Source organism: Heterodontus francisci, chromosome 37, assembly GCF_036365525.1.
Source record: "Heterodontus francisci isolate sHetFra1 chromosome 37, sHetFra1.hap1, whole genome shotgun sequence".
Lineage (NCBI taxonomy): Eukaryota > Metazoa > Chordata > Chondrichthyes > Heterodontiformes > Heterodontidae > Heterodontus > Heterodontus francisci.
Genome location: NC_090407.1, coordinates 9,504,708 through 9,522,670, shown reverse-complemented (window position 1 = coordinate 9,522,670; position 17,963 = coordinate 9,504,708). Strand labels below are relative to the sequence as shown.

Genomic DNA, 17,963 nt, shown 5'->3' with positions numbered 1-17,963 from the left:
GGAGCCCTAGCAAAACTGGAGTCAATGGGAATCTGTTTAAAAATAAGGGGTCGCCCATTTAAAACAGAGATGAGGGTCTTGAGTCTTTGGAATTCTCTTCCTCGAAAGGCAGTGGAAGCAGACTCTTTGAATATTTTTAAGGCAGAGGTAGATAGATTCTTGATAAGTAAGGGGGTGGAAATGTGGAGTAATCAGTTCAGCCATGAACTTATTGAATGGCGGAGCAGACTCGAAGGGCCGAGTGGCCTACTCCTGTTTCTAATTTGTATGTTCGTATGAATCAGGGGAAACTCTCCGTTGGTTGGAGCCATTTTTTTGGAACCACAAAGGAAGATGGTTGTGGTTGTTGGAAGTCAATCATCTCAGTCCCAGGACATCACTACAGGAGTTCCTCAGGGTAGTGTCCTAGGCCTAACCATCTTCAGCTGCTTCGCCAATGACCTTCCCACTATCATAAGGGGGAACTTCACTGATGATTGCACAATGTTCACTGTTCACGACTCCTCAAATACTGAAGCAGCCCACGTCCATATGCAGCAAAACCTGGACAACATCCAGGCTTGAGATGATAAGTGGCAAGTAACATTCGCACCACACAAGTGCCAGGCAATGACCATCTCCAACAAGAGAGAATCTAATCATCTCCCCTTGGTGTTCAATGGCATTAGCATCACTGAATCCCCCACTATCAATGTCTTAGGGGTCACCATTGACCAGAAACTGAACTGGACCTGCTATATAAATACTGTTACAACAAGAGTAGGTCAGATGCTGGGAATTCTGTGGTGATTAACTCACATCCTGTCTCCCCAAAGCCTGTCCACCATCTACAAGGCACAAGTCAGGGGTGCGATAGAATACTCTCCACGTCCTTGGTTGGGTGCAGGTCCAACACTCTAAGCTCGACACCATCCAGGACAAAGCAGCCCGCTTGATTGACACCCCATCCACAAACATTCACTCCCTCCACCACCCATGCACAGTTGCAGCAGTGTGTACCATCTACAAGATGTACTGCAGCAATGCACCAAGGCACCTTCCAAATCCTCTAGGTGGCCTCTACCACCTAGAAGGACAAAGGCAGCAGATGAATGGGAACACCACCACCTCCATGTTCCCCTCCAAGCCACACACCATCCTGACTTGGAACTATATAGCCGTTCCTTCACTGTCGCTGGGTCAAAATCCTGGAACTCCCTTCCTAACAGCACTGTGGGTGTACCTACACCCCAAGGACTGCAGCGGTTCAAGAAGGCAGCTCACCACCCCCTACTCAAGGGCACTTAGGGATGGGCAATAAATGCTGGCCTGGCCAGCGACGCCCACATCCCCTGAATGAATAAAAAAGTGTCAAAGAAAGGGACAGGCCAGAAATAGACATATTCATGACGTAATGTTAATGGTACTGAATTAAAACCATTCACTACTGTATTTGTTAATTGTGTTAATTAAATGGAGATTTTTGTGCTTATAATTGAACTATCCAGTAATTTCAGTTAAGCAATTTAAATAATGCGGCACAGGAACAATTTTTTCTGCACAATTTCAATTTAATCCTAACTGATACTTTGAACTAAGCACAATGAGTCCTTGAGAAGTTTATTGGGTTGTAATTCAGTCACTCATTCTTGTCGAGTATTTCAAACATTCAACAGAAAATTTCGGTTTGTGATGCGTTGCAATACTAGAATGAGATGTGCTGTTAAATTTTCAGCCATATTATAATATTTTGCCTTTGGTAATTGGTAACTGCAGGAAGATGGCATCATAAGAACATCCTACTTCCGATGAAGGGTCACTGACCCGAAACGTTAACTCTGCTTCTCTTTCCACAGATGCTGCCAGACCTGCTGAGTGGTTCCAGCATTTCCTGTTTTTATTTCAGATTTCCAGCATCCGCAGTATTTTGCTTTTATCCTACTTCTATATATGGGCAATGCCTTGCCCTACATTATAGGCAGTTTTGCTACTGAACCTAATGAGAGATTCAAGAAATAGAATACCATCTGTGTTTAGCTTTGAAGTGGAGAGTTTCCGAATAAACTGTAAGCATCACCTTTTGCCCCATCCCTGCCTGTTGAACAACAACCACTTAGATGTATATAGCACCTTTAATATAGTAAATGGCCTAAGGTGCTTTACAGGAGTGTTATCAAACAAAATCTGACACCGAACCACATAAGGGGATATTGGGGCAGATGCTCAAAGGTTTGGTCTGAGAGGTAGGTTTTAAGGAGTGTCTTAAAGGAGGAGAGAGAGGTGGAGAGGTTTAGGGAGTGAACTCCAGTGTTTAGGGCCGAGGCAGTTGAAGGCACGGCCACCAATGGCGGAATGATTAAAATCAGGAATGTGCAAGCCAGTGCCCTGATCTTTGTTTTTTGCATCGCCCATTAACGTACAACAATTGTGTGTTCCAGAAAACTTTCCAAGCTCAGTGTCGATGAGTTTTTCACCTCCACGTTCGACTCAGATAGTAACTGTGACTCGGAGGGTGATGATTCTGCAGTTGAAGACGTTGGAAAGGAAAAGAAAGCACTTCAACCCGAAGTGCAGGGAAAAAAGTAAGATCTTTTGTGGTACTCAGAAAATAAATTTTGAACCCTTGCACTTTTTGATCATTTCTTTTATTTCTTTCATAACTGCTGGAAGAGGTAAAATACAAACTGCAGCAATCAGTTAGGACCTGTTTTGCACAACTGCAGATATGTATGTTTTACATTCTGACTTAAGTGAGCACTAAGACCAGACTCATGGGGATCATGTTAACTGGTGTCCAAAATAAGTTTTAAGACTTGACCAGTCATGTCCTTTTGCTATAATGACTATTTCGATGTTTTTAGTGGTCAATGTTAATTAGGTAGCGATATTCTTAGGAATGATGACAGGTAAAGGGCCAAACGACATTAAGATAGTTTGTGGTAAGCACAAACTTGTATTGTTGATCTCTAATAACCAACATCCTTTAAGGATTCCCAATCAAGGCACGAGATAAATGACCTGTTCCCAGATCTCCACATTGCTGTACTATTGCGTTTGTAGGATGAGTGAGATCGGGAGGCCAAGTCGACTCAGAAACATTTGTTTCCTCCTGCCCCTGTTGCAAAGATTTATATCTCCCCATGGGCCCATCCCCTTCGGGATTGGGAACTTGCTGTGCATTGAATTTTCTTCTTCGTATTTGTTGATGGGATGTGAGCGACACTGGCTCAGCCAGCATTTATTGTCCATCCCTAATTGCCCTCGTGAGCTACCTTCTTAAACTGCTGCGGTCCACCTGGTGTAGATACACCCACAGTGCTGTTAGGAAGGGAGTTCCAGGATTTTGACCCAATGATAGTGAAGGAACGGCGATCTATTTCCAAGTCAGGATGGTGTGTGGCTTGGAGGGGATCTTGCAGGTGGTGGTGTTCCCATGCGTCTGCTGCCCTTGTCCTTCTAGGTGGTAGAGGTCACGGGTTTGGAAGGTGCTGTCGAAGGAGGCTTGGTGAGTTGCTGCAGAACATCTTGTACATGGTACACACTGCTGCCACTGTGCGTCGGTGGTGGAGAGAGTGTATGTTAAAGGTGGTGGATGGGGTGCTGGTCAAGCAGGCTGCTTTGCCCTGGATGGTGCCAAGCTTCCTAAGTGTTGTTGGAGCTGCTCCCATCCAGGCAAGTGGAGAGTATTCCATCACACTCCTGCTGCTTTGTCCCTTGACAGGCTTTGGGGAGTCAGGAGATGAGTTACTTGCTGTAGAACTCTCAGCCTCTGACCAGCTCTTGTAGCCACAGTATTGATATGGCTGGTCCACTTAAGTTTCTGGTCAATGGTAACCCCCACGATATTGATGGTGGGGGATTCAGCGATGTTAATGCTTTTCAAGGGGAGGTGGTTAGATTCTTTCTTGTTTGAGATGGTCATTGTCTGGCACTTGTGTGGAACTAATGTTACTTGACACTTATCAGCTCAAGCCTGAATGTTGTCCAGGTCTTGCTGCATGCGGGCACAGACTGCTTCAGTATCTAAGCAGTCACGAATGGTACTGAACATTGTGCAATCAGCGAACATCCCCAATTCTAACCTTATGATGGAGGGAAGGTCATTGATGAAGCAGCTGAAGATGGTTGGATCTAGGACATTACCCTGAGGAACTCCTGCAGTGATGTCCTGGGGCTGAGATGATTGACCTCCAATAACCACAACCATCTTCATTTCTGCTGGGGATGACTCCAATCAGTGGTGATTTTTTTCCCCTGATTCCTGGTGACTTCAATTTTATTTGGGCTCCTTGATGCCATACTCAAATGTTGCCTTGATGTCAAGAACTGTCTCTCTCACCTCATCTCTGGAGTTCAGCCCTTTTGTCCATGTTTGGACCAAGACTGTAATGAGGTCAGGAGTCGAGTGGCCCTGGTGGAACCCAAACTGAACATTGGTGAGCATGTTGTTGAATAAGTGCCACTTGATAGCACTGTCAGCGACACCTTCCATCACTTAGCTGGTGATTGAAAGTAGACTGATAGGGAGGTAATTGGCCGTATTGGATTTGTCCTGCTTTTTGTGGACTGGACATACCTGATTAATTTTCAACTTTGCCGGGTAGATGCCAGTGTTGTAGTTGTACTGGAACAGTTTGGCTAAGGGCGCAGCTAGTTCTGGAGCACAAGTCTTCTGTACTATTGCCAGAATATTGTCAGGACCCATTGCCTTTGCAGTATGTAGTGCCTTCAACCATTTCTTGATGTCACTTGAATTGAATCGAATTGGCTGAAAGCTGGCATCTGAGGTTCGGACCTCAGGAGGAGGCTGCGATAGCTCATCCACTCCACACTTTTGGCTGAAGGTGGTTGCAAATGTCTTGTATTTTGCACTGATGTGCTGGTCTCCCCCTTCATTGAGGATGGGGATAGTTGTGGAGCCACCTCCTCCTGTTTGTTGTTTAATTGTCCACCACCATTCATGACTAACTGTTGTAGGACTGCAGAGCTTAGATCTGATCCATTGGTTGTGGGATTGTTTAGCTCTGTCTATAGCATGCTGCTTCCGCTGTTTAGCGTGCATATAGTCCTGCGTTGTAGCTTCACCAGCTTGGCACCTTGTTTTTAGGTATGCCTGTTGCTGCTCCTGGCATGCTCTCCTACACTCCTCGTTGAACCAGGATTGATGCCCTGGCTTGATAGTAATGGTAGAGTGAGGGATATATATGTCAGGTTATGAGGTTACAGATTGTGGTTGAATACAATTCTGCTGTTGCTGGTGGCCCAGAGTGCCTCATGCATGCCCAGATTTGTGTTACGAGATCTGTTTTTGAATTTACCCCGTTTCACACGGTGGTAGTGCCACACAACACGATGGAGGGTATCCTCAGTGTGAAGATAGGACTTTGTCTCCACAAGGACTGTGTGGTGGTCACTCTTACCAATACTATCATGGACAGATGCATCTGCGACATGTAGATTGGTGAGGATGTGGTCAAGCAGGTTTTTCCCCTCTTATTGCTTCTCTCACTACCTGCCGCAGGTTGTCTGGTTTTATTTTTCCACTATAACAGATCAATACAGCTGAGTGACTTGCTAGGCCATTTCAGAGGACAGATAAGAGTCAACCGCGTTGCTGAGGGTCTGGAGTCACATGTAGGCCAGACCGGGTAAGGAGGGCAGATTTCCTTCCCTATCGGATACTAGTGAACCAAATGGGTTTTTACAACAATCCAGTAGCTTCATGGTCACCGTCATCGGTTAGTAGCTTTTGGCATTGGATTGTATAGATTTATTAATTGAATTTAAATTCCACCAGCTGCCAGGGTGGGATTTGAATTCGTGTCTCCACAGCATTTGTTTGGGCCTCTGGATTACTAGTCCAGTAACATTACCACTACACTACCGTTCCTGTTATAGGTGCGACTCACTCCTGTTGCTGTATGGTGCATCACGCCGATACGTCAAAAAGTGTGTTGTTGAGGGTATACAATTTAAGTTTTCGACATGTGTGGCCACTTTCTGGCTGCTGTGAATGTTAATGTGCACTTGTCCCGGTCACACTTTGGACAGGGGTGGCCAACATTTGTTTTGGAGGTGGCAACAGGACAGGCAGAAACAATGGTAGAGTTCTGTTGGCTGGAGGCTGCTTATGAGTTTGCTTGAGTCTGGTTGCTGACTAGTGGTAATGAATGGGTGGCTGCAGGAGCCTGGTTGGTCGTGATTGCTGGCTGGTTTGCTGACCGCAAGTGGATAGCTTAGCTGAGTGGATTCAATTTGCTCGGTATGGAGTTGTGAATCGGTGATTTCTGTTGGCTGACTGACTGGCTGGCAGTGGTTTGGCTAGCTGCTGGTAGTGATGGCTAGTGGAATTGTTATCTGCTAGTGGATTGGCTGGTCTGTGTGGGCTCTGCTGTTCACTGGGTAAACTCACTGAGCCATCAGGGGTGTATGCTTTGTGTGTTTGGTGTAAAAGATCCCATGGCACTATTTCGAAGAAGTGCAAGGGGGTTCTTCCCAGTGTCCTGGCGCTAATATTTATCCCTCAAGCAGCATGACTAAAGCAGCTTATCTGGTCATTATCACATTGCTGTTTGTGGGAGCTTGCTGTGTGCAAATTGACTTGTTTCCCTGCAAGACAATAGCAACAGCACTTCAAAAGTACTTCATTGGCTGTGACAGTAGCAATTATAATGGTACACTTTGGGATGTCCTGAGGTCATGAAAGATGCTATATAAATGCAGGTTGGTTTTCTTTTGATTATATGGTCTATTTGTACATATCACAAAGTGCTGTATATTCTGAAACCATGCAAAATGCATCCAGAAAGGTGCTAGAAATTGACACTTTCGTCATCAGGCACCTAAGTTGCCACAGAAAATAAATTTGTGCATTATATACAGTGCATCTACTTCTTGGAATGGCACTGTACCACCATCAAAGTGCTGTGCCAGTCAGCTGAATTGTGCCAGCATTAGAGCCTCTCAAAGCTTTGTGATATGTAGCTTGAGAAGGTGCAGTATATGAAAAATCAACCAGGTATATAGCTGAGGTACTGTGCTTTTTTTTTTGTTTTGAAGTTCCACGTGCAAAATCTCAATGTTTCATTTTTTTAAAAAAGTGTATTTTAACATAACCAATGTCATGCCAGTACACTGCCAACATACCCACCCTCCATCTTTGACCTCAGCTGTAGAATTGGCCTAGAAGAGGCATAGATTATTGCTGAATTTTTGAACATAGCCCAACTGTTAATCTAATAAAGGTATTGACTTGTTGCTATTTGTAGTAGTAATGAACCCAATTTAGTCTGATTAGACATAATAACCACTAGTGCAGTCACTGTAAATAATCTCACTTAAAAATTCTGATTGGAGTTGGAAATATACAATGGACTTGCTTTTTAGAGGATCCATGTATGTTGCCTAGTTATGGAGATAATGTGACAGATTATTGCTGCATCTTAAGATATTTACATGTTGAATTACCCATTTCAATTAAGTTGAAATCAAGGCTCGTCTTATAGTCTCACTCTCAACTCATCCTCTTCCCGGAGCTCAAAATGATAGAGATCCTTATCTTCTGCCATCTCTCCTCTCTCCTATATCTTTAGGCTGTTTGAACCCAAATTTTTATCATCTAATCACTACTGTCTAACTTCACTCTTTCAATCTCGGTGAATTGGCACTTTGCCTTGGTTTTTCCATTTACAATATATTATCCAATTCCAGCAACGGGATTTGAACGCAGTCTGTAATCTGCATCTGTAGAGATCTCCTCGTGTTGCAAGACTTACTTTGTAGAGTAAATTTTACTCCCGGCAAGAAGGAATGGTCAGGGGCGGTGGTGGGTGAAGTATTTTGTGCCCTGGTAATCCTTTAGATTTCTGTTCCGATCAACAGGGCTGGTACACATTGCAAGAGTGAGGGAAGTGGAGCAGTTTTTAATCTACAGTGTAGTCCCAGTCCAGTGATTAGATTAGAGATACAGCACTGAAACAGGCCCTTCGGCCCACCGAGTCTGTGCCGACCATCAACCACCCATTTATACTAATCCTACACTAATCCCATATTCCTACCAAACATCCCCACCTGTCCCTATATTTCCCTACCACCTACCTTATACTAGTGACAATTTATAATGGCCAACTTACCTATCAACCTGCAAGTCTTTTGGCTTGTGGGAGGAAACCGGTGCACCCGGAGAAAACCCACGCAGACACAGGGAGAACTTGCAAACTCCACACAGGCAGTACCCAGAATCGAACCCGGGTCCCTGGAGCTGTGAGGCTGCAGTGCTAACCACTGCGCCACTGTGCCGCCCTAACTGGGGATTCTCAAACTGGGGTCCATAGTGCCTTTCCAGTGGGTCCACAAAATTATATGAAATGCGAAGGATGGGAGTGGAGTGCGGCTGCCACAGAGTGGGCTGGCTGTCTCACCAAGGAGGGGTGCATGGAAGGGTAGACGGACTCTGCAGTCAGAAATGGGCGCATCTCACTATTTGTAAATCAATACTTGTTTTCTCCAGAGCATTATTAAAACACTCTTTACATGCCACACTTTCATCTATGAGTATGATAAAGTATAATTTAGATGAAGGGGTTTGGATATGACATCTAATCTGCATCTATAGAGTTGTGTTGCAAGACTTATTTTGTAGAGTGGGATGGTGGGATTGTCTTATGAGGAGAGATTGTAGAAACTGGGCCTGTACTCTCAAGAGTTTTGAAGAATGAGAGGTGATCTCATTGAAACTTTTAAAATTCTACAGGTTGGATGCAGATAGGATATTTCCCCTGGCCAGTGAGTCTGGAACCGGGGACATGGTCTCAGAATAAGAGGAAGGACATTTAAGACTGATGTGAGGAGGAAGTTCTTCACTCAGAAGGTGGTGAATCTGTGGAATTTTCTACCCCAGAGGGCTGTGGAAGCTCAATCATTGAGCATGTTCAAAACAGAAATCAATAGATTTCTGGATACTATTGACATCAAGGGATATGGGGATATTGTGGGAAAGTGAGGTAGAGTTAGATGATCAGCTATGATCTAATTGAATGGTGGAGCAGACTTGACTGGCTGAATGGCCAACTCCTGCTCCTATGTTCCTAAATTTTACACCTTGCAGGAAGAATGGGGATATTCTGGGCATTGACAATCCTTTAGATTTCTGTTCAGATAGGACTCGTACACATTTTATGAGTGAGTGAAGTAGAGGATTTTTTAATCCATAATGTAGTCCACTCCAATGGCTCTCAAACTGGAGACCGCATAACCCTGGGGGTCCATCGAGACTTTCTAGGGATCTGTAAAAATAATGTAATTGTATGCTCAAGTCTTGAGTGGGATTTGAACCCACTACCTGGTGACTCCAAGGTGAGATTGTTAACCACTGAGCCAGATATTCAAAGCAGTAAGGGAATCTCATCTACTGTTCGTTTTCATCCACTGCTTTTTCTTCATTTAACAATTTCTAAAACGGATTTGTAATTTTTCCAGTTGATGCGCAGTGTTGTTCTTGCTTTGATTGTTACCTTGGTGATGTCTTTACTGTAACCTTCCTCACTGTATAGCTTGTTCTGTAGAAGGAACTCAACTTCCTTCTTTTGAAACAAAAAAAATGAAAGAAGTTTCTTTTTAATTTGATTAGGAAGGAAAAACAAAAGGGCGCAGCCCAGGAGCACAAAGAGCAGCTCTCACGGTTGAAAGAGAAGGATCCCGAGTTTTTCAAGTTCTTGGAGCAAAATGATCAGAAGCTGCTGAATTTTGATGACACAGACAGTTCAGAGGATGAAGAAAACCAAGTGCACACGCTGCCAGAGGAGCTTGAGGTTATCTACTCTTTCATTTCAGCACCGGGCTCAATCGAGGGTGTGGGAAGTTGTTGCATTACAGCCCCGACTTAAATCACCCGTGCTTAAATGGGGCAAACACATAAATCAGGCAAATAGCGCAAACCGATTTCCATCAGCATTGTTGCTGTTTACAGCATGTTAACTATGCTGGTTATTTTTGGCAGAAATAGGTGTTCAGTGAGATACCACAGTTATGAATTTATTAACAAAGATGTTTGAATTCCATTAGTATGACCGAATACAAGGTCCATTATTATCCTTCTCTTGCATGCAACCGTCCCCCCAGAACCTTTTGTATAAACAGCAGTCATAAAGATTCCAGTCTGAAATGTGATTTTAATATTTAGTATACAAAACATTTGATCAGTCCAATGACAAGCGTTCCAAGATAGTTACTGGACTGCATATAAACCCTCCACCTTTGCGTAGAGCAGGCAAATTGCGTCGACACCAGCATGCAAGTTACAAGCGATGGGAACTGTACTATGTTATCTAGGGGAGGAAAAGTACATACTGTAACGACAGCTGCAGTGTCTGCTGGCATAGACAAGATCTGCTACAACTGGTGAGGAAACTGCAGTGCTCTTAACACAGATGCTGAAAGATCACATGGGAGGAAGGAAAGGACTTCGCTCACCAGCGGTTGGTTTCAACTTTGAGGTGCAGCTTGAGATTGCATGCCAGGATTAACAATCTGATGTTCTCTTCCAGCTGCCTCAATAATACTTTAAAATTGTTTTTAAAATCGCAATGAATGTTGGCGTAATTCCACCAATTCTTGGCGGGCGTTGACTCCATAAGCACAGAGCTGCCGGTAGTTCAGCTGTAATTAGCTGTCTGACTTGGAGAGTTGACTAGACAGTGTGGGAAATGGAACAAGTCACAGTACAGTATGGGGACATCTGATGTTCATCGAGTAGAATGATAGTTACATAGTATTTACAATACAGAAACAGGCCATTCGGCCCAAAAGGTTCATGCTGGTGTTTATGCTCCACATGAGCCTCCTCCTACCCTTCTGCTAACCCCATCAACATATCCTTCTGTTCCTTTCTCCCTCGTGTGTTTGGCTGTCAGGGCAACACCAAATGGGGATAAACATATTTCCCCTAGAAAGCATCTATGCTGTTTGCCTCAACTACTCCTTAGGGTTGCTAGTTCCACGTTCTAACTACACTCGGTATTCAGGAGAAACTTCTTTACCCAATACAGAATGAGGCCATTTGGCCCATCATGCCTGTACTAGGTGCCATCCTTGTTTCGGCAGAATAGTGGGAATGTTGAGGGACTTTTACATTGGTGCTTGTTTGCTTCAGCCATCAGAGTTGTCGACCCATGTTTAAGGGACTCAGCTTGTGGGATTTAGCAATGTGAACACGGAGCTGGTGCTCAGGCTGCACTCTCCTGTGATTGGCACTAAACCCGTAGTAATGTAAAAGTGTCTTTATGCCACTTCTAACTGTGCTGTGTGGTGCAAATATAAAAACAGAAAAGTGCTGGAATTGTGCAGCAAATTCACCAACGTCTGGAAACTGGGAAGACAGCTTCGCTTTCTGAGCTTGGCGTTTGTCAGAAACTGTATACTCTGAGTCTTCTGTTCCTATTTGATGTTGCCCTTTTCATTTCTTTGTACGTGCGCTCGATGCAGCAAAATTACTTTGTTCGGTTTCTTAGTACTAGTGCGTCCCTTGTCTTGTGAAACACACTGATCGCCAAAAGACTTAATTTAAAAAAAAAATTATTTTTCATTAATTTTTTTGAAGTTGGCAAGTGACAATGAGGAAAGTGAAGAGCAGCAGCCAATTCCAAAGAGCAAAAAAGCAGGAGACTTGATACCAGTTACTGTCCGAATGGTTGAGAAGTGGAAAGCAGAAGTAGAGGTAAGTCAAACTTAAACTAATTAAATGTGTGCTACTTTTTACAATATAGAAGTTTTATTGCTGACAAATGCACTTTGTATGGCATTATTCCTGGATATGTATTTTCTGTATGAATTAGATATGAACTTAATCTAATACCTGCTATGCCTTGAATTTTACAGTTTAGAAATGACCATTTTTGGGAGTGTTTTGAATGCTGAATAATGTTTTGTCACGAGTACATCATTATTGCCAGTAAGCTACTTGCGAAAATGCAAATCCTATTGGAACTTTGGGGGACAAATATGTTTGGTATGTTGTTCAGTTTCAAATCGTACTAGAAAGTACCTGACTTAAGTAGTAAAGTTGGGCTCTGTTGTTCCTGGAGAAGACCATGAGTCAGTCTGTGCATTTAATCCCATCAGTTGCTTTTAGACAAGTCAAGTTTTAACTGGGGAGTTGGTAACCTTGCAGGCTCAATTGAGATCTGGGCCGGAATTTTATGGGGCCCCCGCTGGAGACGGTGAGGGGGTAGTAAGATGGATTGGGAGGCGGGGTGTGCTATTTTGCCAACAGTGGCAAACCACCTGCCAGCCCCAGGCCAATTGAAGCCCTTGTGGCCAATTAATGGCAACTTTAGAGCAGCCTCCTGCCGCCAATGGTACATTACCAGCGGCAGCCAGGCACTTCGCCAGCTGAGGAGGCTGTCAGGTATTACCAGGCAGCCTGCTTGCGGGCTGCAGGGGTTTCCTCCTGACTGGGAAGCCTGTGCCCCAAGGAGGACCCCCCCAAGCGGTACAAGCTGCCCCCGCTGGAGCACCACTCCCCTCCCACCCCGCCCTATTGGATCAACCTCCACCCCGCTTGCTGGGGCCGAGCCGATTGTCACCGGAGAGGCCTGAAACCTCCACTTATCATTTTCGGGGCTGGGGTCCCTGTTGCTCTTTTCGCTGGGTGCAGCAATCCCAGCAGTGCCCACCAGTCCAGCTGGCGCAGCCAGAACTGAGGAGCAGCCGGCCCGCTGATTGGCCAGCAGCTCTTATAGGCGGGACTTCCTGCCTCAGAAGGGCGGGAGTCTCGACTCGACCAAGGCCAATTAAGGGCCTGGGCCACGCAAAATCACTGTGCGGCTTCCAGGCCCGGTCGAGGTGGGCTCGCCCCTGACTTTTCAGCCAGTGGGCTGGGCCACCACCGCAACGCAAAATTCCGACCCTGGTGTACCTAAATTTTTTTTTTTTTATTCGTTCATGGGATGTGGACATCGCTGGCTAGGCCAGCATTTACATCCTATTCCTAATTGCCCATGAGAAGGTGGTAGTGAGCTGCCTTCTTGAACCATTGCAGTCCATGTGGTGTAGGTGCACCCACAGTGCTTTTTTCTATAGCGGTTTGCTGAGTGATTTGCTGGGCCATTTCAGAGGGCAGTTAAGAGTCAACCACATTGCTGTGGATCTGGAGTCACATGTAGGCCAGACCAGGTAAAGACAGCAGATTTCCTTCCCTAAAGGACATTAGTGAATCAGATGGGTTTTTACAACAATCTGGTAGTTTCACGGCCATCATTAATGAGACTAGCATTTTATTCCAGATTTATTATTGAGTTGAATTTAAATTGCCCCAACTGCTGTGGTGGGATTTGAATTCCTGTCTCCACAGAATTAGTCCAGGCCTCTCGATTACTCGCCCAGTAATGTAACTATTATACTACCTGATGAGATTTAATATCAGATCAGAGAGTTTTTGGTAAACACCGTGAAAATTTTGTGCCAAGTGATATAAAAATTAACCAGTCGGTGCTTTCACAAGCAAAACGCCCAAAGAACAAAATGCCTCTCTAAAAGTGGTCCTGTGTTTCAGTTAAATGCTGCTGTCTCCTTGTCAAGGAAATAAGTATACTGTTTACTGACTGAAGTGGATGCAGACTCGCTCAACACCCGGCATGTCATCACAATGCATTAATGTCATTGAATATCCTGTCTGGGGAACTGTTCTATTTCTAGCTGATGGTTGCCTGCGAGGTGGGTACTCCATTGACAGTGACGTCACTTGCAATTTGTGAAACGAAGGCTAAAAATAACCTGACATGGAGCACAGTAATTTATCAGAAAAAAAATTCTATTACAACGGTATGACATCCAGCCACTGGGGAGCTTTAGATCAGTTGTAAATGGTTTAGAATCTAAACAAAAATGCCATAGCTGGATTGCTCGCTTTTTTGATTATTGAATTAAGTGAAATTTAATTTACAGCATTATTCCAAACTGTTCGAGTGTTTCAAACAGAAGAACAAACTGTTCTTCACTTACCGCTGTTAACAAAGAGAGAATTGGCTGAAAATTGCAAAGCGTGACCTGAGGTAAACCAGTGTAGATCTGAAATAAGAACAAGAAATGCTGGAAATGCTCAGGTCTGGCAGCATCTGCGGAGAGAGAAGCAGAGTTAATGTTTCTGATGAAGGGTCATTGACCTGAACAGTGTAGATCTGATTTGGTTCCATTTTATTTTTCCTCTCTGATTTCTCCTGAGCTGTAACTTGAGGTACAGTTCCACAGCTCCTCTGCTGAAACCTTTGTGTTACCTCTAGACTTGACCATTCCAATGCTGTCCTGACCAGCCTCAAATCTCCCTCCCTCTGTAAATGTGGGGTTATCTAAAACTCTGCTGCCCATGTCCTAACTCAGACCAAGTCCCATTCACCCATCACCCCTGTGCTTGTTGACCTACGTTGGTTCCCGGTTAAGCAATGCATCGAGTTTAAAATTCTCACCCTTGTTTTCCAATCCCGCCATAGCCTCGGCCCTCCCCATCTTTGTAACCTTGTCCAGCCCCACAACCCTCCAAGATCTCTGTGCTTGTCCAATCTGGTCATCCCCAGTTTTAATCACTCCACCATTGGCAGCCATGCCTTCAGCTGCCTGGGCCTTAAGCTCTGGAATTCCCTCCCTAAACTCTTCCATCTTTCAATCCCTCTCTCCTTTCAAGAGGTTGCTTAAAACCTACTTCTTTAACCAAGCTTTTGGTAATATGACTTAATTTTAAAAAATTTTTTAAAAGGCGTGAAACTTGTAAATGTTGATGCTCAGAGAGACTTTGGTGTATTTGTACAAAGAACACAAAGTTCGCATGCAGGTACAGCAAGTAATTAGGAAGACAAATGGCATGTTGGCCGTGACTGCATGGGGATTGGAGTACAGGAATAAGGAAGGCTTGCTACAATTGAACAGGGCTTAGGTGAGACCACACCTGGAGTTTTGGTCTCCATATTTAACAAAGGATATACTTGCAATGGAGATGGTACAGTGATGGACCACTGGTATGAGAGGGTTGTCCTTTGATGAGATGCTGAGTAAATTGGGTCTATATTCTCTGGAGTTTAGAAGAATGGGAGGTGATCTCATTGAAACATTCAAGATTCTGAAGGGGCTTGACAGGGTAGATATTGAAGCTGAAATTTAACGCCTACCCAGGAGTGGGCGGCAGGGGGGGTGCAGTTCCAATTAATGGCCACTTAAACGCCTCTTCCCACACCGCTGGGACTTAGCACCTGAGGAGTCCACCTAGTAATACCTGGCGGCCTCCTTGCAGAACTCTCCTATATTACAACAGTGACTGCACTTCATGTAGTCTTCCCACCCCCCCAGATCGGGCACCTGTGTCCCATTGAGTGCTCCCCACCCCGCAGCAGCACGGTCCGCCCTTGCTAAAACTATCCATCTTTCCCTGTTCTCTGACCCACTCCCACCTCACTGGGGCCTAGCCGATTGTTCCCGGAAAGGCCCGACCCCCATTTTCCTCTTTGAAGTGTGACGTTCATCGTTCGTCTTCTGGCTGGGTGCAGTCCCAGCAGTGGCCACCGCTGCCAATGGTGCTGCTGAGACTGAGGAATTGCTGGCCCTCTGATTGGCTGGCATCTTTTGGAGGTGGGACTTCCTGCCTCAGAGGGGCAGAAGTCCCGGCCAAGGCCAATTAAGGGCCTGGGCCACACAAAATAGCAGCGTGGCTTACAGGCTCAGCGGAGGCAAGCTCACTCCCAACTTTTCAGGTGGTGGGCTGAGGCACCGTCTCAATGTTAAATTCTGGCCTGGGAGGTTGTTTCTCCTGGCTGGGAATCTACAATATGGGGGCACAGTTCCAGGATAAGAGGCCAATCTTTTCAGACTGAAATGAGAAATTTCTTCACTCGAAAGGTTGTGAATCTTTGTCATTCTCTACTCCAGAGGGTTGTGGATGCTCCATTGTTGAATATATTTACATAGTGACTCCTGACAACGCAGCAGTCCACTGATGTCATCAGAGTGCGCCAAGATGCGCACATGCGCAGCTACAGCTTGCCAGGGTTAAGTGGCGCATCCGCGGGATGATGTCATCACGCAGCGCCAACGTCATCGCGTGTCCACGCCTGGCCCATCTTCACGCATGCACGATAAGGCGTCATCGGGTATCCAGCCCCCCATTCAGCTGGAGGAAGCGGCTGAGTGGGAGACTTTGAGGTTGGAGCTCTTCCCGCTCCCGGCAACTCGCTGCAGGCCTACACGCTTCCTTTCCTCGGCCACCCACTCCAGATCTCGCTGCTTTCCCTCACTCCCCTGGCTGATTGTTCCTTGCTTCTCGCCTACCTGCTCTCTAGCTGCTCGCTTCCCTGCCTCCTCCCAGCTGTAGGCCGCGCTGCTTCCCTCTTCTCAGCCACTCGCTCCTACGTCGGCCCCTTGCGGGCCACCTTGCTTCTTCAGGCGGCGTGTGGAGAACAATCAAAGATGGGAGCGAGTGGCCGAGAGGAGGGAAGCAACGCCGCCTAGAGCTAGTGGCTGGAGTGGGAGGAGCGGGGAGCAAGCGACTGACCGAAAGATGGGGTGGTGCGAACGGCAAACAATCGACCAGGGAAGTTCCGGGGTTTGGGGGGGGCATTGAGGTCTGTAGCGAGCAGCTGAGGGGTTGGGGGGGAGCGGCCGGTGTGGAGGAGGGGGAGAAAGCGAGTTACTGAGTGGGGAGAGCGGCCAGTGGGGCAGGAGCTAGTAGCTGCGTTCGGGTGAAATCAGTCATATAAACGAATCACAATAACAAATTGGCAGCACATTTTATACTCTTCCCGATTTTCTTTTCCATCGATCGGGGTGCCAATTCACTGAATTTCCATTGGAAAATAATCATAAAATTCCTTTTGTATTTAATAGGATTACTGGAATATTAAATGGATCTGAGGATTACAGTTAGTATCCTATAACTACATAGCATATTACTGGGTTTCCATCCAACCTAATGTAAGGTTAGTTTGCTAGAACGATCTAACCATAAGCATTTCCTGTGATAAATTGAGCAGCGCCATCTTTAATCCTGGCAGCTGCCTGAAACGTCGCAGACACTGACGTCCCAGTTGAAGAGCCTGCATCTGCGCATATGCAAGTATTGCGCCACCTAGTGGTTGCGTTGTCAGCAAATGCAGCCACATATTTAAGGCTGAGATTGACAGATTTTTGGTCTTTGAGGGAATCAAGGGATGTAGGGAGTGGCGGGAAAACGGAGTTGGAGCCAAGGAACAGCCATGATTGTATTGAACGGCAGATCTGGCTTGCGGGGCCGTATGGTCTACTCCTGCTCCTATTCCTTACGTTCTTGTATTTCCTTATGTGGCTCGATGTCCGATTTTGTTTGATAACACTCCTGTGAAGCACATGGGGATAGAGGGCATGCTTTAGGTCGGGAGAAAGAACCCGACCGAACCACAGCGGGCCTGAGCCCGACCCGGCCCGAGTTCCTCCGATTTTGCCCCGAGCCCGACCCGACCATCCCTTTACTTACGTTCCTGACATCGAACCTGTAAGAAGCTGCAGCGCATGCGCGTTGACGTCATAGTGACCTCACTCGCTCACTGTGCAGACTCAGTTTCGTCCTGGACTCCCAGCTCAGGTAAGTTTTAAAAAAATTTTTATTTTAATACTTAACAGCAGAGCACTTACCGTGTGTGTCCGGCCCGACCCGACTCGATCTGGACTCGGCCCAACCTGACACGAGTCTGAAAACCAGCCCCAGAAGGCGGGCCCGACCCGAACCCGACACATGTCGTCAGGTCCCGTCTGGTTCGGGTCGGGTAGCAGGCCTTTACATGGGGGTGTTTTACTATGTTAAAGGCGCTATATAAATACAGATTGTTGTTGATAAAGGCTAAGCATTGTTTTAAAAGTGTATTTAATATCCTGGACATTATGGTACAGCCATTTTGACCCAATTTGTTCTCTGGACTTGACTTTTTAAATTGATGGTCAGAATTTAAATCTGCTGCTTCTGGAACATGGGC

The 17,963-nt window shown here is 45.7% G+C and overlaps 1 protein-coding gene across 1 annotated transcript in view; it reads left to right on the top strand.

The window, feature by feature from the left end:
* noc2l (NOC2-like nucleolar associated transcriptional repressor) overlaps window positions 1-17,963 on the top strand; it is a 196,218-nt gene that overhangs the window by 8,413 nt on the left and 169,842 nt on the right. The window contains exons 2-4 of the mRNA XM_068017047.1: window positions 2,418-2,561; window positions 9,608-9,788; window positions 11,576-11,692. Coding sequence (XP_067873148.1) covers window positions 2,418-2,561; window positions 9,608-9,788; window positions 11,576-11,692 — 442 coding nt within the window. The remainder of the gene's footprint in view (window positions 1-2,417; window positions 2,562-9,607; window positions 9,789-11,575; window positions 11,693-17,963) is intronic.